This window comes from Barbus barbus, assembly GCF_936440315.1.
Source record: "Barbus barbus genome assembly, chromosome: 45".
Taxonomy (NCBI): domain Eukaryota; kingdom Metazoa; phylum Chordata; class Actinopteri; order Cypriniformes; family Cyprinidae; genus Barbus; species Barbus barbus.
In genome coordinates, this window is record NC_136723.1 from 14,858,403 (window position 1) to 14,882,855 (window position 24,453).

Below are 24,453 nucleotides of genomic sequence, written 5' to 3' on the forward strand. Positions count from 1 at the left end.
AGAGATACTCTAATAAGTGATTCCCTCTTTACCATTTCCCCTCAATTTGAACAAAACGTTTCCTCATTAGCCACCCTTCTGGAAATTACATATAGAAAATGCCCTTCTGCTGAAGTGTGATATTACAAATTTAGTGGTCAATTAGCCTAGTTTTAGGACCTAAAGTTATAATTAGATTGTTGTGTGACTGAAGGCCCCTCTTTCCTCTCGATCGCAGCTCCCGCATCGCAGAGTGACGTTCTCCACAGCCAATCCCATGCAAGATCAGCAGGACTCCTCTCAGCAGAGTTACTACGACAGTGGTCTGGAGGAGTCTGAGACCCCCAGCAGCAAAAGCTCTTCAGGACCACGTATCGGCCCCCTCGCTCTGCCCGAGGACCACTACGAACGGACGACCCCTGATGGCAGCATCGGAGAGATGGAACACCCAGAAACCGGTAGGCAATTTAGACTTCTGTTACATCTCATTTGGCAGGGTAACACTGGATCCATTGAAAAGTTGCCCAAATTTCGTCAACACTGCTTTGTTTTGGCCGAAGCTAGATCTATGAGTTTGGGGTCAGAATCAGACTCAGCAGGGTCTGTGTCTTGCCCATCAGCAAGCCCTCAATCACAACAGCAAATCATTCTTAATGACCCTCTCACACAAGTGTGCTAATTAAAAACTCAGACTAATGGAGCTTTTGGTCTCTGAATAAATCTGCACTTTGACGTCTGCCCAGACAACAGTGTGCTGATTGTAAACAGCTTCTTTGCTCAAGCCAAACTGCTCTCACAGCAGCTGCTGGGGTCATAAAACAATGAGACGGAAAACGAATCCAAAAAAAAAAAATGCAAGGACTAAGCGGGATAGTCTAACGTCAATTTCATTTAGCCATTACTAAATTCCGCCGGAGACGTACTAGACATTCTTCCTGTAATTCATTTATATTGTCGCTCTCATAACCAGAAACATCCTCCCAGCAGCTGCCACTTTAAACGTTGCCCTTGCGAATTTATCTCTGTTCAATTTAAGCTCTATTTCCACAGCAACCGTTCCATAATATCACTTTTTCGCACATATCTTCTTCAGATTTTTGCTCTATTAGTGCTGTTGTGCTTAATTACCATGCTGATATCCCTATGGATGTCTCAGTGAACTCAGGTTAACATTTTAGCTGTGAAATATACCTTAGTCTTCTCACGTCAGTGTTTTAACATGCTCCGTGAAACACAACGTCCTGTTGATTTCACACTGGGAACCTGCGCCACATGTGGGGTGTCTGCCAGCCCCACAGACATGCATCGGATTCCAGGGGAACCGTTTAGGAACTGAAATGTCAGCACTGCATGTCACTGGCTCTGTGTTCAAACAGACAAAATCCTACATAACCTTCTGTTTGTACATTGCCTTGTGTGTCTCACCTTAGTCTTATGTGTTATGCGTTATTTTGCATGATGATCTTTAGCCAATATCTTCAGGAAGCCATGAATAGAGAGACTGATAATATTATTTTAAGTTTGTCATAGAATACAACAAAAATTTAAATATCTCCACAGTTTTTTTAATAGGACTGTCAACCCTCTGAATGATGAACAGAAATTTAAGTCTGACAAGAAATATTCACACTGTTATATTTTATAGAACCCATATAATAACTATACAATAATAACAACAAAACTATATTATTCTTAATATTTTATTGTACTTTACTGTATATAGTATTGTTTTGTACTCAAATATTTTTTTATAAATTATACTACTGCTAATAAAGCAGTATATTAACATAACCACAATAATACTTATTTATACTGAAAAATATCAAAAATAGTATTTAATAAAATAAAATAATAAAATATTTTATTCAATTATATTATAGAATTTAAATAAGACAATCAAGTAATATATTAACACAATAATATAATTTTACTGTAAAATAGTATTATTATACTTAGTATTATTATTAAAATAATAAATTATAAAAAATTAAACAAGGCAATAAAAATATATTACGATGACAATACTACTTACTTTAAAATAATAATAATTATAATAATTTTATTTAAAACAATATTTTTAATTAACTGTAAAATTACACAAGGAGATCATAAAGCTCCTTTTTTTTTGTTGACAGCGGTTTTTATAAACAATTATCATTACAAACTTGGGAAGATGGTTGCCACTTCTTGCGTTTTAAAATGCAGATTATAAGCGACCAAAACTCACTGCACTTGCAAAGATGGAATCCTGTGAAGAAGCTTTTACTGCTAACCAAGCTGCTCTGAGACACTGAAAACACAGACTGCTCACTTGAAACAACGTGCTCTGCTTGCGTGTAAATAAACACAGTGCCACGCTTTAAGCACTCGTCAGATCCACACGAATCACACATATTACCTATGTTTTTATCGAAAAGTGACAAGTTAATAATGTGTTCATTTTATTTTAATTTTTTTATACTTTTTTAGTGGCCTTTTTTGTTCTGTTGATGTCTACAAATATTGTTTTGGTATTCTCTAGGGAAAAAACAACAACAGGAGGGTGAATAAAAAATTGCAAAATGTTCATGTTTTGGTGAACTTCTCCTTTAAAGACTAGCATGGCACAAGCTGGCTTTTTGTTTTTTGGGGGTGTCACGAGAGTGCGAAGACTGAAGATTGTTGGCATCTTTGATTTGATCCAGTTTGATCTGAAAGTGAGTGAGTCTGACAGCCCTGCTAGCACCGCCGGATGGGCACGTACACTGATCAGGCAGGGAGGGGAACTGTTAACCAGAAGTAGACCTAATTAAAATATGATTCTCACCTCAGGGAGATTATAAGAAATCCCTCATTGAGAAATGGAGGAGAAAATGATTTTAAAAAGGCAGTTGTTCCCACTCCCCCACCCCCTCTAGCCATCTACCGTACAGTGCTGCATCCTGCCCCCTATTTATTTTTGCGGTGAGATTTGAGTGACAGGGTGACAAGCAGGGGCCAGTGGAGGTTTTTGTTCGCTGCCGTTGCGATGATTGACAGGTGGGGGGGGTGTCACTCCGTTTAAGCTGGATGAAAAGCAATATGTGAACTTCACACACACATTCCTGTGCATCTGTGGCCCACAGCAGAAATGACACCGTGGATCCCGAAGCAGTTTGGCCTTTGGTTATGAAAAGTCTCCTTTTTTCTGTTGCCGACGTTGGCCCATTCGGGCACGAAACGATTGTGTTTCATGATTTGCACTGACCTTTGTTACCAGCGCTCTTGATTCCCAGTTCTCATTGACAGTGCTGGAACACGACGCATTGTTCTCTTGCCTATTTTAGATATACAGTGAACACCTGCAGCCTGTGACTGATTCAGTGACCGACTGCAACTCTAAACCAATAATTTCTGCAGCCCGGGACAACGTGTTGAATATCGTCCATCTCTCAGGCTGAGCAAATGGCAGATGTAATATTTCACATGCCCTTGACGGGATATTTGACACAACAACCATTGTTAGCTGCTATCAATACAGAGCGCAATATACATGATACCTCTAATCCATCCATAATACCGCAAACTGACATACCAAGAGCTCTGCTAATGTTTCAGCCTGTCACTACACCGCTCGTTTGTCAATCGACTAATGATTGATTGGTGTCGTCTTGACAGAGTTGCGCAGCACAGAGCAGAGTCTAGTGATTTATATTATGCATATACAGTGCATTGCATTCATCACAACAGCCACAAACTGTCGATCACACTGTTTGACACTGGTCAACAGATATGTTATTTTTTTCCAAGAGTGGCCAGTATGTATATATGTAGTAAATTAACTGATAATAACATCATAACATTATATTTAAAATGTTATTATTAATAAAAACAATTAAAATGTTTAAATTATGTCCCATTGCAAATAGGAAATTATTCAGAATAAACGACATTATTCAGCAAATAACAGTGTTATTTTAGTATCATTGATATACTATTATATTTGTCTGTATAGTTTTTATAATTTTTTTGTTTATTTATTTTAGTGCTTGAACTTTAAATGAAAAAATTTGCCTTGACTACTGCCTTTAAAAAAATAAGTTTTTAAACATTTCATTTCATTTAATAGTTAATTGTATTTAATTGTTTTTATGAACTATTATCTGTATACATGCTGGTGATAGAGCTTAACTATTTAAACCATAACTTTCCTTTAATGCAGTATCGAAAAAAGGTTTGATAATCCAGTAGCTATAATTTATGCTGTTTGCATTTTGTTTTGTGTTTTCTACTTTTCTAGCAATGCCCAATTTTTGTCTCCACAACTTTTTGAAAGTTTCTTCAGCATGGATTTGTTTGGTTAGTGTGTGTTGTAATGGACTGGGCATACGGTGCTGGAATTTGTTATTTTTACCTCTGCATGTTTGTTGCGGTTATTATCAGTTGTGGAAAGCAACAGTGGCATTTTCTCTGCAGCTCGCACCTCTCAGACTTGGACTCTAATCTATTGCTTTTCAGCAGCTTGCTATCCATTCTAGTGAATTCACAAAACAAATTGCAAACAAATGTCACCCTAGTCCAAATAGGCATCCACCAATGTACAGTTGGTTTATTAATTATATAAACCAGGATTAGAACCTAGAACCTCTAGCAATCAAAGTAATAATGTTATTATAATAATGTAATATTGTAATAATGACCATCAAGACACACATATAGTTCCATTGCTGACCTGCAAGATCCCAGGGAAGATTAATAGATCAGATTAAACATGTACAAGATCATGTAAAATTGATTGTACATAACCTAATTAATATTTATGAGAAATGTCTGTGCCGTTTTGTGACATCACAACCAGCATTTCTGTGATTTCTAACTGTGACGTTAGACCATTCTAATTAAGCCTTATTTTGTGCTGCAGAAAACACATTTGTCTCTAACAGCAATGTAATTGTAAAAATGTACACTTTGACATCTCTCATTTTGCTGTTTGTAGCAGTGTTATATCGTTCCATCAGTAAATATCAAACTGAAGCTCAGGCAGTTGTCAGGCATATTCTTATTCTTAAGAAGTCAACAAAACCCCGGCGTCTCCTCTGCGTGAACACCAGTCAGTTGCAGAGGTTTACACTGGATGCTGGAAGAGGAAGTCTTTGAAGTGTGTTTCCATGGCACCCGCACGATTCCCCTTTGATCCTGGATCAGATTGAAGTGTATGATGTAATTTGGTGGTATATGGTTGGGGAGAGAAGGGGCGGTGGTCTTAAATTCTGGGATTCAATGATTTAGTGGAAAGAAAATGTTTTCTGTTTTGTGCTTTCTTTCTCCCCCTCTCTCCCCCACATCTTTCTGTCTGTCTTCATGTCTCTCTGAGTCTTTGTATTCCTTTCTGTCTCTCTCTCTCTCTCTCTCTCTCGCTATTGCTCTGTCTTCCCCTTGTTTTCGGTCTCGTTTTTGTCTCTCTTCTCTTTCTCTCTTGCTCAAGGCTTTTCTCCTTAGAGAAAAGGCTCAGACGGGCTTCCTGAGATCTGTTATACACAATTTGATTTTCATGTAACATGATCTGTTGCTATTGATTTCTACAGTTCTCATTTTGGCCTTAACATCAGCTCTGGTTTTTGGTTTTGCTCTTGGTTTTTGTTCTGTACTATGTTTCCCTGATGTTCCTGTGTATGTTTAAGTACTGTGGGACAAATGTAAGACGGTCTTTTGTGCACAATATTTAAGAGCAAAAACTTGCATTTACCTCTTGCAGTCCAGTTTAACTAGGTTATAAATGCATTTAAGTAGCACTGTGTTGTATTTAAATGAAGTAATTGACTGTTTTCAATGCAAGTACACCTCCTTTCTGTGTAAATGAGGCTCATTATTGATTCGATTACACAATATTTTAATGTATCCTTGTTACAGAGTAATTATACATTTAAGAACAAGAACATGAACTTACTAAACTGTAAAATGATTTTTCAAAGTTGTAAATTGAAGATTATTGATTATGTTTTACAAGAAAGTGAAGTTCTACCTTAAATCTGAAAAATGTTTAATTATTTAATTAATGTAATTAATTAATTTATGAGTAAAAATTGTTTCAAAGTAAATCCTACATTTTTTAGTGTATATGGCAGGAATTGGTGTTTAGTTTAGGGTGAGTTGATTTAATGTTATTACTATAGTAAATATATAGGGGCTTTCACAGCCAAGGAGCCTTTTCATAGTTCCTAGAACTATTGGCGGAAGTACCTTCTTTTGGCATGTCCGCACCGCAGGAACTAGGAACGGTTTTAGTTCTGGCAAGTAAATTAGCTCCTACTTCAGAGTAGGGTCTGGAACTGTACTATAGGAACTACCAGTGAAATATATGTGTACACTGATTGGCCAAAAGCATATGAAACACCAGTTACCTGGCATTTTTAAAAAGCCATGTAAAAAGATTTACTCCACGAACATGGAAAACAGCAAAAAAGGCATTTAGGCTACCTGTTGTCTACAGCGTTGTGTCCTTTTCTGAGCCTCAATGATATATAACACTGCAAGTTGTCATAGGAGATTTTGTCAAATTACCATGTTCTTTCAATCATGTAAATTGTGCGTTTCAATCATGTAAATTCCTTCTCCGTTGTCGAGAATCTCACAATAAACAACAAAAACTGCTCCGATCACAGTGTCCATGTGACACTGTAAAATAAAGTGTTACCATAGTATTTATTTTTCACTCGGAAATTGCTTGTAAATTTCACAAAGAAATGGAAGGTAATGCATTGGATTAAAGCAAAACATATTCCAATAATATAAAAAAATAAATAAATAAATAAATGCTTTATGGTTCCAATTAAACATGCCAGATCACAGTAGTCCGCTGTATCCTCCACAACCAAGTACATCGACCAGAAAAAGAGAAATGTAGTGTGAAAATTGTTCAGCCATTGTATATTTGCATAATTCCTCTAGTCAGTGAATTGGATGCTAAAAAAAACCTTCCATGTGTTTTTTTCCCCTGTGTTTTGGTTCAGAGCTTGGCTAAAGACTTCCCATAAGCCAACTTTGAAGAAAATCATTGATTTTGTTAAATGAACATTTGCCCAAGCAGCCATACATGTTTATGCAGTGATGAGTAATTTGCATCACTATATCACCATATGTAGGCAGATAAATGATACAGTTACTGTATAATAATTAGATTAATGTTAATTAGAAATCATTTTAAACTCTATTGTTAATAAACAGAAAAAAGTAATCGCTTCCCATGGACTGAATGATTGTCAATCTTTTTAGCTGTATTGAACAAAATCTTTCAATAAATCTGTCATCATCGTGGACATTATTAGAATTGATGAGCATCATTAGTTTAAGTGCTGGCTAATGCTTATTAGTATCATATTAGCATTATTATGAAAAATGAACATGAAATCAAAAGTGTACAGTACTTATTTCGCTTGCAGATCTCATCAGTGATTGTTTTGAGTGGTTAGTGTGTTCGTATGTGGCCCCATCTGCTTGAGTTACAGTAAATGTATTACAAATGAACCTGCCTGTATATAGACACATGGCTATGGTGGAGACAACATCATTTCAGTGAACTACAACAGCTTGCGCTTCTCTCTAGATTAGGGCTGCAACTAACGATTATTTTGATAATCGATTAGTTGGCCAATTATTCTTTCAATTAATTGGATTAAAAAAATATTTTTTTTTATTTTATTGACAAAAAACACACTATTCCACATTCTGTTCAATGTCCTTCAAACAAACGTGCCAACTGAATGCTATGAAAACAGACAGTGCTTAATTTATTAGACCACCTGTCATAATAAAGAGAAAACAAATATTTTAGGAATCTGTCAAAAAATTGTTTAAATCTAAAAATGTTTTTGTCATTTATTGGGCAAATAACAAACTTAAACAAGCAAATAGTATTAATTCACACAATAACAAAAATGGCCTCCTATGCCTTGCAACAGCTTGTATTGTTGCTGGCATTATGTACTTTTTGACTGTAATTGGGTATCTGAAAAAAACACTATAAAGTGCTCTGCCTTTCTTTCATATATAACAGCAATAATTATATCATAGCATTAGAAATATACTACTGTTACTAAAGATCTTATGCATATTGGAGGACTAACCAATACAGAAAGCTAAAAAATGACTTTGTAATCACCAATGCTGTTAGTTTAGAGCAGCAGTGGCACAAACCTTACATAATTTGATAAAAACTTACATAAATTTGTTTTAATAAATTTGTATATAGCATTGTATAGAGTGAATATAGTTAAAATCTCTATTAAAAATTAAAATAATAATAAAGACGAATAAAATCACAAACTCAGTGTTAACCAACAGGTAAGTGTAATGTTCTGCAGGAACTACTTTGATCACAGTCACGTCTTACTGACATTTCTTTATCCTGTAATAAGGCGGCTATGAAGCGTCTGATATTTATATTCAGAATTACACGCTGTTATCCCTTAACAGTTCCTACTCTCATAAAATACTCACACTGCATGTTGACTTTTAAACCTTAATTTAACTTTCAACAACAGATATTTCAGCACAATGGATATTTTTGTGCTGTATAGCCTATTAATTGTCTCCCTCCCTGTGTTCCGTCTGTCTGACGCGCGTCCGCCGCTCATTCTGTATTTTAAACTTAACAAGACAGGCAGCGCTAGCGGTGAGAACGTCTGCCAAAACAGGTTCAGAGTTTTAATCTTCTCTCTTAATTGGACTCGTTTGATTGGACGAGCCAGGTGTACAGAACTCATTTATGTAGGAAATCTGAGTGACAGCCAGCGAACAATGACATGCTCGCAAATGCTGATTTTCTCTTTATTGTGGCTTCCTCCACTCGAGAGAGAAGGAAAAAGAGGAGAGATTGACGCTGATGAATCATTCCTTCCTGATAAGTGGTTGTTTGACTCTGATTAGGGCTGCTAATTTTGATTTATGAAGGAACTATCAAGCATGTTTTTTTTTTGTATCGAACATCGTAGTTTTCTAACAACAATCCAGTCTTGCGTGCGTCTTGAATAATTTGACTCCCAGAAACGCTTTTAAAGGCTCATTAGACACGATTGTCAAAACGCTTGGTCTCTAAGGCACCGATATTGGGTCCTACTCGTGTTAGATTGCTTTTGTACTCTTTAAGACAGGCACTCGCCTGTCCCACAGGGAGAGGCAAGTGCACAGGTTTCCTCCCTGAGAGCTCGCTGGTAGTTTTACACAGGTCAGCGGTGACATTTGACCACATCTCGGCGCCCGCAGCATGTCCTGTGTGTGGTGATCAGCTTGGGCTGTTTGATCCCCAGATGGGGGTATTTGCATGTGGCCTGGCTGAGCCTCCTTTTGAAGCCCCAACACGTGCCACAGCACATATGGCCAGAGTGAAAAAAGAGACAGAGGTAAAATGGAATAAAATGGCATTTGCATAATGATGAGGAACTTTAGCAAAGCCGTGTGATTTTTTTTTTTTTCTTTCTTTCTTCTTCGTTCCTGTGATGTTTCGGGTGCCTTATGAAGTCCTAATAATGTAGCATGTCTTTTGAACTCTGCTGACAGCTTCTCTCTTAGTTTCAAGCTCTGGGTTTTAATTAAATCATTTTTCATTGTGTCCTGAGCTTGTTCAGTCACACGTTGCATTCAGATCTCATGCTGCTTTAGTGATTGGTCTTGTTTGTGAGTTGTTTGTGTTTGCGTGTGATTGGTTGCTAGTTTTTGGGCATACCAAAGTTCAGTGTCTGACAATGCGTACGGCGATGGAGAAGAACTTCATAACTGGTTTATATTCAGAAGTGCATTGTAAACAAGTGTACTTTTAACATTTTAAAGAGTCACTTGAGAGTACACTGGTTTGGATTTACTTTGAAGGATTTTCACTTAGATTTTTTGCAAATAGCAACAAAGAAACAGTAAGTAACACAAATTAAACGTGAAATTTTGGAAAGACTGGAATAGTATTTTCTTGTCAAATGTACTACACTAACATTTGTTTTAAGTACAATCTTTTTAAAAATGTTTTTGTAGCATGTCTTTAAACTATGCTGACAGCTTCTCTTTTAGTTTCAAACGTTCAAATCTCACTATGCTTTGGCTGTTGGTCTTTTTTTGAGTGATTTGTATTTGTGTTTGATAATTCGCTAATTTGTTTGGCTAACAAATGCATATGTGATGGAGAAGAACGTTATAACTGGTATTTATTCAAACGTCTGGTGTAAACAAGTGCACTTTTAACATTTTTAAGAAAACTTGGTTGTTGGATTTACTTTGAAACAATTTTCACTCAGAAATTACTGGTAAATTTCACAAATAATTACAACAGCAAGCAACACATTGAAGTAAGCGTGAAGCATAAAGAATGAAATACTATTTTTCTGGAAAATGTACTACAAAAAATAAAAAAAACTTCTTTTGAACTCTGTTGACAGCTACTCTCTTAGTTTCAAGCTCTGGGTGTTAATGAAACCATTTTCATTGTATCCCGAGCTTGTTCAATCACAGTGTTCACAATCATTGTGTTCAGATCTCGTGCCGCTTTGGCAGTCAGTATTATTTTTCTGAGTGATTCGTGTTTGTGTGTGATCGTTCACTAGTTTGTTGGGTGAACCAAAAATGACGTGTCTTTGTTTGTTCTGTATGTGACAATGCGTGTGTTGAAAGAGAGGAAGTGAGAGGGACAGACAGAAGAACAGAGTGTTAGTCTGAGGGGGCTTGTTTGTCTTGTGGGTGCCAGCTTGGGTTGTTGCCCAGGTGCCAGTGTGGCGTGACGACGCGGGGCACGGCTCTGTTCAGACAGATGGCGTTGGGCCTTGTCAGAGTCCCTGCCTGTTAGTAGAATTGATTGCAGAAGCCCGAGCCAGCCTCTCTGCTCTCTGCTCAACCTTCCCCACAAGAGAGAGGCGCATGTGATGCTCTGGATTTTTCGGACAGTATTTTTTTTCCCCTGGTGGTTGTTTCAGGTGGAGGGGGGAGGAGTGAAATAATGTGTCCTGGTTCTATTTACCCTCAAGAGGTGATCTGTCAGTGGCTCTCTGGCCTTAATGCCAGTTGCTTCCAGCACAGCTATTGTGCTCATTGTTCTATCGTTCATTTTTATTGTTCTGTACTGCACCGTTTACAGTTACAGTGCAGTGGCAGGAAAAAATAACCAACTAGGGCTCAGATGTATCTGTATTGCAGAGTTTGGGTGAATGCAAACAGAGTGCGAAGACATCAAGAGAGTGGGTCACAACCCGGTCTAAAAGAGTGTTCTGGTTCAGAAAACTGTCCCATATTTCTTTTTAAGGCACATATAAAGAAAGTGAATGAGGCTATGAACAAGAAGAATGAACAAATTAAAAAAGAACAAAAAAACAAGATTGTGCCTTTTTTTTTAGTATCCTTGCACTAAAGGCCAGTTCTCATCAATAATGATAACTATAGTGACATTTTGAAGTGTTTGCTTCATTTAATCAGATTTCCTTTTCTTAAAGGCTTTATTCTGAAAGCTCAATGCATTAAAATAATATATCAAACTGCATCTTCCAGCTCGAGCATGCAGCGTCTTCCGCTTAGTTCATTTTGTCACACATTTGAAAGTATTTGGTGTCTAATGGTGTGTGCACACCAAAAGCAAAGTGAATATTCACATTGTGTTACTAGCTTTAGATTAGGGATGCTTTTGCATCATTCACGCGAATAAAAACATTGTACCATGAGGAGTGTCTTCACGCACATAATCAAAAACCACAACAACATTTCATTCTGCCATTTTTTCCGTCATCAACTATGTTGGAGATAACTACTATTACTGTTCTGTACCTGTTGTGGAAGTCCTAAATACGCCGGAAAACTAAACACAGACATGTCTGGGTTCACAGCTCCATCCAGAGGTGCACACAACTTGGTGAATTTGACCGTTTTCTCTCGGAATTGCACCTGGACTGTGTCAAATCGGACATGTCAATAAGCTCTTCGCTGATCGGTTTGTATGTTTCTGCCTCAAGTTGAACATTTTCAAATTGCATGGAAGATGCAATTGAGGCGAATATCGTCTTTGCATTAACTTTGTATTTAATCTACTCACACAAATAATTAAACTCACATTATGAAATAAATGTTTTTCTCCAATGCATGTCGGCTACCATTATTGGCACCCCTAGAAATTCTTATGAGAAAAAATATCTCTGAAGTATATTCCTATTCATATTTACATTTCTTAGCACACCAGGGTGATTATGAACATGAAATTGTCCAGCCATGACTTCTTGTTCCACAGGATTATAAATATGAGGAACACAAAGGCCAAATTCCCTTAATCATCCATCACAAGGAGTAAAGCCAAAGAATATAGTTCTGATGTACAGAACAAGATTGTTGAGCTTCACAAAATAGAAAGTGGCTGTAAGAAAATAGCTAAAGCATTGAAAATCCCCATTTCCACCATCAGGGCAATAATTAAGAGGCTTCAATCAACTAAAGATGTTATAAATCTGCCTGGAAGATTACGTGTGTCTATATCGTCCTAATGCACGCTGAGGGGGAGACTTTGAGTGGCCAAAGACTCTCCGAGGATAACAGCTGGAGAATTGCAGAGATTAGTTGAGTCTTGCGGTCAGAAAGCTTAAAAAAAAAAAAAAAAAATATATATATATATATATATATATATATATATATATATATATATATATATTGTATATATCAAACAGCCCCCACTTCACCACATGTTGTTCAAATGGGTTTCAAGAAAAAAACTCCTGGCTCATCCAAAAAACAAACTCCAGCATATTCAGTGTAGGATATCAGAGACCAAATCAGACAAAGTTAAGATTCGATCAGAACATCGAAACATGAGAAGCTGAAATTCCACAGAGAGGCCCCAAGAAAACAGGACAACGTCGTAAATCAGATTCCTAGCTCCAACTAGTCTGAAGCAAGCAAACTAACCAGCAAGCCTCTTTCACAGAACAGCTTACAACCTTGAGACAAAAGAACACTTATTGATAATTCCAATTCAGGAAGGAGACTGTCAAATTTGGGGCAAATAATCAAGACTGATGGTCAAAGAGATGGCCATCACGTGTTCCGTGATTGAATTCATGAGCTTCCTTAGACTGACTTCTCCCCCACATAGAAGACAGACCAAACCGAAATTCCTTTGTCTAAAGAACATGTCTTCGTTCTCCATAGAACTACACAAAGACTTTCTTTTTCATATGCACATAAAATCATCCCAAAAGGACATTTCTCTGCAGAACCCCATATTATGTTTGTAACCCACATATTAGACTATCATGTTTTAATCAAATATTATGTATGTCTTTTTAATCATTATTGAATAGCTGAAGGATTCATATGCGTGTTTGGTATGTATGAGTATGTATGAGAAAAATCATGCTTTAAATGTTTCTTACAATCAATTCTTTGTCAAATGCATCATAGTCTTGTTATAGAAATCATGTTCAAAAGTATACTTTACAAGAGCCTTTAATATCCAGTGCAGAGTTGATGTTGTATGGCTTGGTCATTGAATCACTGCCGCCTCAGTGATCAGCTGTAAAACAGTGATTCTGTTCAAATTCCCTATAAAAAAATAAATGATTCCCTTTGAGCTAAATTAAACTATTTGCTTCATATTACGTTTTTATTACATTACATCAGTTATCAGACACGACTGGAACTATAAATGGCACTGACTTCTATGGTCAGATGAAACATAAAAAATAGCTTTTTGGCAGCAAACCTACCATATAAGTTTGGTACAAAGCTTCCATCAGGACAATAATCCAAAACAAACATCAAAATCAACACAAAAATGGGTCACTGAGCACCAAATGAAGCTTCTGCCATGGCCATCCCAGTCCTCTGACCTGAACCCTGTAGAAAATGAGTGAGGTGAACTGAAGAGAAGCAGCACCAATATGGAGCTGTGAATCTGAAGGATCTGGAGAGATTCTGGATCAAGGAATTGTCTCTGATCGCTTGTCAGGTGTTCTCTAACCTCATCAGGCATTATAGGAGAAAACTCAGAGCTGTTATGTTGGGAAAAGGATGTTGCAATAATTGGGTGCCAATAACCATGGCTAACGTGAACTAGAGAAAAACATTTATTTCATAATGGGAATTTCCTCCTACATTCCATTGATTTACTTCAATGAAAGGTTACAATTTTGTAAATTTTTCAAATGAAAGCTCAAAAGGATAAACAATGCAGATTTATTTTCACAGCCACCTTTGCTCATATTTACCAAGGGTGCCACTATCAGTGAGCGGCACTGTAAATGACCTCAGCAAAATCATTTATTTAATATTATTTAATATTATTTAGCTGGTTATTTTCTAAAATAAACAGTAAGGATCTGATCTTTTATTTTTTTTATTTTTGTGCAGGTGCACTCTCTTCCTTTTCTCCAAATGCCCATTTTCAGCTCTCACTTCACGTATCGCTCCGATGTTTACCCAGGATTGTCTGTAATGACCGCGAGGCAGTCTGGCCCAAGTGGTGGAGATAACATCTGTCATTAGGACAAAATGGATCACTCAAAGTACAGCAGTGGGTTCAGGGCTTGATGGGGTCTCGGCAATGTGAGCTGATCATAGATAAAAAATTTGATGATTATCGCCTTCACAGAACGTCAACATCAGCCTTCGATTTGTGCCTCAATGAAACTGATTATACCCTCATCATTTCACATTACAATATAGCACAAATAAGCCCTTTCAAACCTCTCTCCTGCTCCTCGCTCATTTTCCAGCAAATAACGCCCAATTTTTGTTTAAGTTACATCATGTGGACTGACAATTCTGGCAGGATGCTGTATATCGAACTATAGCATTCCTTTGCTGCAGTGAGATTTCTCATCTTTGTGCCACATATAATTCTCTGATCCAAGTTTCATCTCGATCTGCTCATGTGGTTCAGCCTGAAGTCAGTTAATCCAGTGGAAAGTCAGTAATATATCATTCCATTATTATTAATTTAATGGGCATGAGATATTAGTTAATTCATAAACACCAGTAAAGCTGATATGTTGGTGATTCAATCGATTTTTTCCGCAAGTTTCAATAGATTCAGTATTCTTATGTGAGCAGTCGATTTGAGCATGCTTTCCGTGAGCTTGCGTGCCTGTATGCTAATCAGAAGCAAAACCTTTTATACTGCCATGTGGATTACTCACACAATAAACACCTTTGATTGTCTGACAGATGGAGAACATTACAATACACATAGCACAACATAACCCAATAAATAACGTGCAAAGTTGGGGAAGTTGACATTATAGACTTAAGTTAGAAGAGTATAATGGGAACTGTTAGACATTATAGAGACGTGGGGGATAATTTTAAAAAGTACATAAAAATACTCCACGGTGTTTGTATGCTTGGTTGCTGCGGACTGACGTTGCAGAACAGTGGCTGATGGGATGTGATGAGGCGAAGCCGGACAGAGCTAGGATTAGCTCAAAACAAAGAGGAAAGAACAACATCTGAGCTCAAGCTGTAGCTTCACAGTCTCTGTAAGGAGGTTCCTGAGCAAATTAGACACACCACATGCCAATGGACCATTTTTACCCTGTTGAATTGTGACTGTAATGACACGTTTTCACAGTTATTAACATCATAAATGTTTTATTACATTTTCATTAGGGCTATGTCATTCATTGAAATCGATTTTTCGATTTGAGATAAAATGATTATGCCAAATTCCGCCTCTTTGCAGCGGTACGTTTATGCTCCTCCTTAAAAGCCCAAACTTCTAAGTCTTAGGGGTTTTGAACGACATGAGGTTGAGTAAATGATGACAGATTTTTGGGTAAATTTTGAGTGTTTTTTTTTTCTAATTCAATTGTGGGAGGAGGGAGAGACTGATGGCTAATTTTAAATCTTTCTCTTTTCTGACTAATGTAAAGTCATAGAAATGCTATTGTGAATTTTATTTTTATTTTGCTGTTGACACAGATAGGAAGAAAAATTATAGTTATCATAGTTTCCAGTCACCATTATAGAAAATTACCCAAATTTGATGACTTCTGCCTCTGAAAACCCTGGAAATGTGAAAAGGTCCATCAGATGATCAAGGAGGGGTTATGCGCAACCAAAATCTGTGCACCACCTCTGCAACGCAATGACTTGCCCAGAAAAGCTCTCTTAGAGCAGGTAGAGCAAAGGGCACTTTTGAGAGACTGCTGGCTTGCGGCCAAATCCACTTCCACCCCAGTTGGGCTGCTCATACAGGCAAAAAAAAGCCCTGGGGCTCATACCTCCATCTCACATACACACACACGCATACACGGAGAGCCAGTGAAGCGCTCTCTAACTACTGAACTGGCCTGCCATGATGGATGGCACTAGAGGGAGCTGAGCTGTGTGGCTCTGACATGTACTTCCTTATTTTCAGCAGTGCTGAGAGGAGCAAGTCCACTGCGGCCACTCTCCATCTTCCCCAGCAAGCCATAGGCAACACTGTTCGTGTAGTCAAACATACGCTGTAAATCCGCACACAACGCAGTCATGTTCCCTCGCACGTATTGATGTGGCCATACACACCATTGCCCATTCGCTCCATGCTCTAATGCTTTGTGATTATACAGTCACACACCAGAAAGCCAGATTTTAATTGTTACCCCATAATCCAACAGCAAACTGATAGTGCCAAAGTGTGTTGTATCAAAGCCAGATACGACCATACAAGCGCCAGCAATCACCATAATAAAACCCACAACATGCTACAGCCAAGCAGCACCACTCTGGCGCCAAGAGGAAAATGATCCCTAGCCCAAAAATTGCTGCCCATCAGGAGGACCTGGCAGAAGCGAGTGGCTAATCAGTTCATCAAAATGGCCGCACCACCTCCCAACCTCTCTCCCTCTCCTCTCTTGAAGGTAGAGGTCTGAATTTGACGCAACTGAGTGCAGCATGGGAAAAGTTCTGAATCTCTGAGTGCAAGAGGGAAGATGTGTGTGCAGGAAGCGGGAGAAAGAACTCACTTGTGGGACTCCCACAAAATATAAATATCTAAAAATAAAAATTACTCAAATTTGTTTTAAGGTAGAAAATGTTCAGGGTTGGATATTCTCCAAAGGGACATAATCTTGTGGAAATGAGACTGAAAAATTAATCCCGTGCAGACTTTTATTTGGAGAATCTTTAGATCTTCTAGAAGAAGCTTCTCATCAGTTTCGTTCGTTCTCAAATGGAAAGGCATGGCACAGCACACCAAACACTGGAGGAGGAAAATGGAACCCTGCAGCAACCCAAATGCTCCAAGCTGCTATCAACACTCTCACAAGTACAAAAATAGAGTAGTACTGTGCTCAATAATGAATCAAATCATCCTTGAAATCTTTTTTGCACTTTCTGGAGTGAAAAATTTAGAGGCTGAGATTAGCTTAACAAAAGCTCCACGCTGAGTCGGTAGAGATTGAAAGATGGGTAGACATGATCAGTTGGTTGAAATGCTACTTGTTGTGCCCTCAAAGGCCCCGCTCACTCCAAATATGAAGGGTTTTGTAACCGAGAAATGACCTGCTTCCAGAAATTTCCTTGTCATAGAAACAACACGGCATAATAGATGTTCACAATGCTTCAGCACCTGAAAAGTTCTTAAATATGTATCCTTCTTGTCTTAGCCATTATGTGAAGGATTCCAAGATCTGTCTTATTTTGTGTTATTTTCTCAGCTGATTTGTCTCATTTTCTTTGTCTTTCCTGGTTGCTCTAGAGAGGAACATGATGTACTCAGCAGTGCCAGCTTGTTAGAGGAGCTTCTGTGTCTGATAATAACCTCAGCATGTCAGGCAAAACCAAGCTGTGTCATTTTCCCTCCGCAAGAAGACGGCTGCCACAAATTATTATCGAAATATAGACATCATTGTTTTTTCTTTGGTTAACCACAGGGCACCTGATTTTTGATAATAGATTCTTATAATTACACGAGCATTTTAAACATTTGATTAAAACTGTGGACAATTGTGGAGTCAGACAGATTATTTTTGTCTGGTGTGCTTTTCCGTGAACTGGACTGTAATTTCCAGCTGATTAGAGCACAGCGGCGCACTCAGAAGCAGCAGGTAGAAGGAAAGAGATGGAGGGAGGGTAACGAAGGGAGAGAAAAAGTGGCAGATTGGAGAGAAAGTAAAACAGGATGGGAGGGGGTGGGAGAATAAAAGCAGAAAAGCAAGGTAGAGAGAGTCATTCGGAAAAAGCACCAGAAAAAAGCGGATCAGAGAGACAGAGAGAGGGCAAAAGGCTGAGGGTACGTTAGAAAGTATGCACGCCGGATCAAACAGAAGGTGTTCTGTGAAATCTCAGGAAGAGCAACATGCCCATTTCCCCTCCCCACTACCCCTCGGCTGGAGATCAGACAGAAAGGAAACCTGCCACAGATCCACGAGACCAGTCATCCCACTGGTTCCCTGATGCAAGAACACTGCAAACCCACCCTTACATGTGTCTTAAAATGAAGGACGGGCAAGTTTTGCATGCTAAGGTGGTCACGGCAAAGCGCCTGTAGCGTGCAGTTTACCTTTTTTTGTGCTCTTTCATCTTTCCTTTTTCCGACGTCCCTTTGGTCTCTACCGGGTTGTGTGCTGTGATTAAGTCTGTAAACCTAGATGGTTTCAAGCTTTTGTTGTACAGAGAAAACACCAAAGTGTAGTCCAAACCCCATACACAATGGCAATCACAGTAAATGCCAAAACACACACGCCTTTAAGATGTGAAATGACATTTATGAATGCAGTAAGCTACTTGAAGCTATAATCAAGCTACAGTCTTCTACAGCCAATTAATGTGAATGCTGGACAAATCCGAGCTACAGTCACATTATCTGGGTCTGTGTGTTAGACTTCACAAAAAAGGAATTCAGTGCTTTGAAACCATTTTCACTAAGAAAATATTTACAAAGAAATGGCAAGTATCACTTTGAATTAAACATGATATTTTGAGGCAGAAAGAATGCCGTTTTTTTTTTTTCTTGTAGAACGTGCTCCAGTAATCTTTATTTTATTAACTATGTGTAACAGTGTACTTGACATTTTAAAAAGATGAATTTAATAAAATTGAATAAAACTTGTGAAGTGCATGTAAACACACTTACTGATTGTATCAAGGATAAGCTGTATGGTAAGCAACTGAAATATGATAAAAGACACCAATAGTGAAAAAATAGTTTCAGTTTTTTAATAAAATTTTACCTGAACTGTTGGTTGCATAGGAGCATTTTAAAGTTGTGGCACACCTAATCAGAATTACAGTAACTGTTTTATAAACAGTACTTCTTTAACCCTAAAAAGGGCAAAATTATAAAGAGACATCAGAAAATTTATTTATTTCTATTTTCAGTCTTATTGTAACTCAAATAATACAATTTCATGATTTTTTTGAAAACTTGACTCTTATTTTTTTTTTTTTATGTTTATATCCCCCAGAATACGTCACCCCTTTGGAGGTATAAATTCACTGAAAACAGAACACTTGTTTATCAATGCTTGTTACAGCATGGCTGTAATTCCTGAACACTTTGGAATACAGACCTAAGGTTGGTCTCTTTTTAATGAAGACACATAGCATATTATTGCTGAAGTGAAAGCATTTAAAAAAAACTAAAGTATAAAAAAGTTATAGAAGTTTAAGTTTACAATAAAGATAATGTAGTATACTATTTTTATTTTATTTTATATAAAATAAGTATTTTATCAAATATGTCGAACTCTAAAATTTATATGAATTCAAAGCCATATGTCTAACCAAGTTGTGTTCCAAATTTGAAGTTGATATCACAACAATAGTGGTTCCTGTGAGATTTTGTTTGGGCACTATACCAAAAATATCCACTGGGTTACAAACGGATTTTTTTGATGGAGTTTTCTGACACCAATCATTTTCTGACACAATATCTCTTCTATTACAAAACAGTTACCAAATATGGAACCTTGACTGTCAGATATTTCCAACGATATGTGTTTTGTCAAGATTACAAAAAGATCTGATTTTCGAAAACACAAGCCACAAAATCACAGAGTCTATGTATGTGTTTCTATATCTTGATTTATACCCCTAAAAGAGCAAAGTATCCCCTGAGATACAAACATTTAGAGACCGATTACAAAAAAATTGTAAGCATTTAATTCATAAAATTTCAATGTAAACCTAATAAGATAATGCTGGATAAGAGCTTTTTAAACAGGTAAGTCCCCTCCAACATGTGTAAATATGTGAACTAGATCAACTTTTATTGGAGGGTGAGTAGATTACCCACTACAGGCGGCCATGCCATTTTAAATGCTTCCTGTGAGCTAAGAGAAAATACCCCATCTAAATATTCACAACAAACACCCTTTCAAAATGAAACCAAGAAATAAGACCTACACTTTCACTGCTTCTTCCCACAGCTTCTCAAATGCACATGCTTTCCTTCAGTTCACCTAAACCAACTTCAAAATCCTTGTAAATAGATATGCATTTAATTTGCTATTATTCTACAGTTTAAATAAAATATATTGGAAGAAATGAGATCCAGTAATGGATAATAAATGTAAGAAACTGTTTTCACACCTGCCTACATAGAGCCAGAAGAATATCACAAACACACACTTTTCTACACTCCCAACACCTCACTGTTCAAACACCATTTGTAGCACACATCTTTCTTGCAGACACGTGTGCACACACTATTACTTCACAAACACATAGACAGTAGCAGCATCTAACACACATGCTCCTTTTCCTACGCACACCCCATCCCTCACACACGCACACATAGGTTGTGCCTCTAACGCACACACTCAATTATATTCTGAGTTCACCACACACTTTTTTCTCCCACACATTCTAGCCCTCGCTCTCTCTCTCACACACACACACACACACACATAAACAGGACTGTAGGACTCTAATGTGTTTGTTCCAGAGGGGCGAGCTGATCTATTCCACTTGGTGAGATATAAAGCCTCTTTCCTCCTCCAGTAAACGCCCCCTTTTACACTATTCCAGACCTCTTTGATGTATTGACCATGTCGGCTCCTGCTCATTGGGATTTTTTTTAAGCATACGTACCTTTGTGCGGTGGTGGGGTCAGTGTGGTGTTTTCGTGTTGAAAGAACTGTCAGTTATGTTGTGCCGGTGGAGCCTCACAGAGCTCTTTTTAATGAGTGCATTAAAGCTGCTTGGATGTTCAAGGCCAGTAGAGGTACATCCCCTGGGCCCCAGCGTTTGCCTCAGGGCTGCCATCTGTAGATCTCTTGCACATTTAAGGTTCTCCACTACTTTTCTCTTCATTTTCTCTGTCTCTGGAAGATTAAGTAGTTTGGAACTGTGGCGAGAATCGAAAGTGGAGAGAAAGGTAACATGGCAGGCAGAGTGTGCAGATCAGAGGTACTTAACGTTCTGTGGTCCGCAACCCATTCCTTAGGATCAAAAATACTTGCGACTAGAGATGGGAATCATAAATAATCATATGACGTTTCTAAAAAGAACATTATTTTGTGTATTTGGTGTAATGCAATGTGTTTATGCGGTTTAAGGTTCAAAAAACACATTATTTTCCACATACTGTACATTATTGTTGCTCCTCTATGCCCCGCTTTTCTGAAACGCGCTGATTTTTACAAAGCTCATAGTTCTGAGAAGCGAGGCGTGCTCTGATTGGCCAGCTATCCAGTGCGTTGTCATTGGCCGAATACCTCAAGCGTGAGACGGAAATGTTAAGCCCCTTACAGTATTGTGATGCCGTGTCCCGGCATCATATAACTTTGTTGTTTTTGAAAAATGTGTAAAAGTATGATATTTGGCATAAAAAGCACATTTGCTGTTGGGTCTAAATACACAATAATTAGCATGATAGTAAATAGCTGGCTGTCTTTTTTTATTTGTTGACATGACATGGTTAAAATAATCATCATGTTTATAATGAAACCATCATAAAACAGGGGTTTCAAAGTCTCCACAGGGGGCACCAGAGCATGTCAAAGGAGGCTTGCAGAGTGGTCAGAATTTTTTTTTATTAATTCATGATTAACTCTTTCAATCAACACATTGCAATAATATATATATATATATATATATATATATATATATATATATATATATATATATATATATATATAACAAAAAACTAAAAAGTCCAAAAATGCATAAGCAAATGCATTTAAGCAGTCAGTTGAAAACAGAGCAAATGCTGTGAAAACCTGGCTGATAATGAGAACCAGAGGGGCGTAAGTGACATTTTTGGTGAAATGGAGATATATATATATATATATATAATCAAATGAAAACTCTTAATGAGCTCTTTCTACTGGCAAAAGTATTGTCATCCATGAGTATAATTTGTTATTATAAACAATTGAAATCAGTACACAAAGTCAGATCAAACTATGGTAAAATTTTGTTTTGGCTCTCCTGTAAAGTTGGTGAAATGTCACTTGCGCCTTTCTGGTTCTCAACCCTCGATATGAGATGGTGGAAAGAATATTCCTGCGTCCAGATTTCAGTAAAGTATTCATTTAAGCATTTATATGGCTTCAAACCACAACCTCTTTTGTATTCTGTGTATTCTTTCTCACTGTGAAATATGAACTGAACAGCAGCTCAAAACACCAATGAGCATAGGATACAAAAACTATTCTCTCGGCTGGATAAAGAAAACCAGTGTCACACTAGTAATGTTTTGATGGATGATATTTGTAATCAAGGTCAAGACGATTATAGTGACTTAAAAGCAGTCATACATTAGCTGTGCGAGAGTCTGTTATTATTGATGTGCACACTCTTGGCGAACTGATCGCAACAGCATTGCATTACGTCATAAATAACAGTGCATGCACATGCCTTCATTTGATCCTCAATTCCCAAAACTACTTGAAATTCTTATCGATGAATTAAATCATTTTGTTATTTTACTGATTTTTTTCAAGGCTATGTCTACCTATAACTATAGATTCTGATAAAAAAAGTATGATGAATAAAAAGAGCATGACCCCATCTGCATTTCCAGTAACCCCACATAGGTTTGTCATCGAGAGGTTGAAAACCTCTGGTGTGAATGCACAAGGGTGATGAACGTGGTCCACAGAGTGGAGCAGATCCTGAGAAAGAGTGCATGTGTTTGGCGGATTACAGGGAGTGTGTGTTATGTAGCTCTCTGTGTGGCTCTTTCGGAATGAGGTCACTGGGTCTCGGCCCTATTTAATTAATTAGGGAACAGTGGAATGGAAAATGGATAGCAATCAGAGGCTCACTAATTTCAGACCTGCCAATCAATAAGCCTTAGCGCTGAATTTTCCTTCAGGGGCCTTAGTGGGTCTCATTCAGTGTTGAATGTAGGATACTGAATGCAAGTGTGCCAGTATATGTATATGTACATAAAAATTCAAGACATGTACATCGAGGGATTGCAGCCCAAGGGACAAATGCAGTGAAAAGTGAATGGCACTTTTGTCCTTTTGTTACCAAACATTCATTCGAATGCACCTAGCAACCGTCAGTAACATATCTACACTGTGAAGAAAGTGTTTCAATTCAAATGACTTGAAGGAATCAAACCAGACGAATCTGACCCAAAGTAGCCACTGAAGAAATCCCAGTATGCAGTGCATAACAACTGCACTGTGCATAGCAACAACTACCTCTCACATAGCAACCACACCACAGTGTATAGCAACCACTGACAGCTCTTTGTGTATTCCCTGTTAGTTGCTTGTATTTGACGCTAGGTGAACTGCAGTGTCTCTGTGACTCACCCGGTAGAAATGAACTCGAGCGTATCAAAACAAGTTTTGATTTGCTGTTCTTTAATGTCATTTTCTCATCATTAAAGACTGCTTTTTTGTGTGCCTTCCTCTCACAGATATTCGCTCACTGCCTGATGTTGCCATGACGGGAAACTGCAGTCAGGAGTGCAGCGAGCTGGGTCACTCAGATGCCTGTTGGATGCCCGGTCAACCCTCGCCCGTCCGCAAGACCCGCAACCCCCCTAAACTGTCCACGTTTGTGCCTTATCAGGAGAGGGGGAGCCTGGGACGCCTGGCCAATGGGAGCGTGAGGCTGGGAGGAGAGGAGAACAGGCCACGCCTCCCACCTTCCCGTAGTGCCTACTCCAGTAGTGACCACACCCCCAGTGACCACGCCCCACTGGAGGAGGTGCCTCTGAGCGTTACATCAGAGTTCCCGCCTACCAGCCCCCCCTCCAATCACGCCTCGAAAAGAGAGATATACCTGTGAGATAACCACACCCAACATCTTTGATTGACGCACATCAGAAATTACAGACACAGTTGCAAAAAGAGAACATCGAATTTTGCGACAGGATATCAATTGGATAGTGGAAAAACACGCTATTATCATAATGTCCGAGTAGATTGATTTTATTTATTTATTTATTCATACATCTATTTATTATTACTTTCAACATGTTTTACTGTTCCTTTCAACTATTTGTACTGTTTTTGCATACCATCAAAAACAACCGATGCATACTTTTACGTGACTAACCGACTTTTAGGTTCGCTAGCGAACAGAATGTTCATGGTTTCTTCTACTAGACTACCA

The 24,453-nt window shown here is 38.0% G+C and overlaps 1 protein-coding gene across 1 annotated transcript in view; it reads left to right on the plus strand.

Moving 5' to 3' along the window:
• LOC306863744 (protocadherin-1-like) overlaps nt 1-24,126 on the plus strand; it is a gene marked incomplete at both ends in the record, with an annotated part of 81,533 nt that extends 57,407 nt beyond the window's left edge. Inside the window, 2 exons of the mRNA XM_079407275.1 lie at nt 218-437; nt 23,753-24,126. Coding sequence (XP_079263401.1) covers nt 218-437; nt 23,753-24,126 — 594 coding nt within the window. The remainder of the gene's footprint in view (nt 1-217; nt 438-23,752) is intronic.
• Between the last annotated feature and the right edge of the window lie 327 nt (nt 24,127-24,453).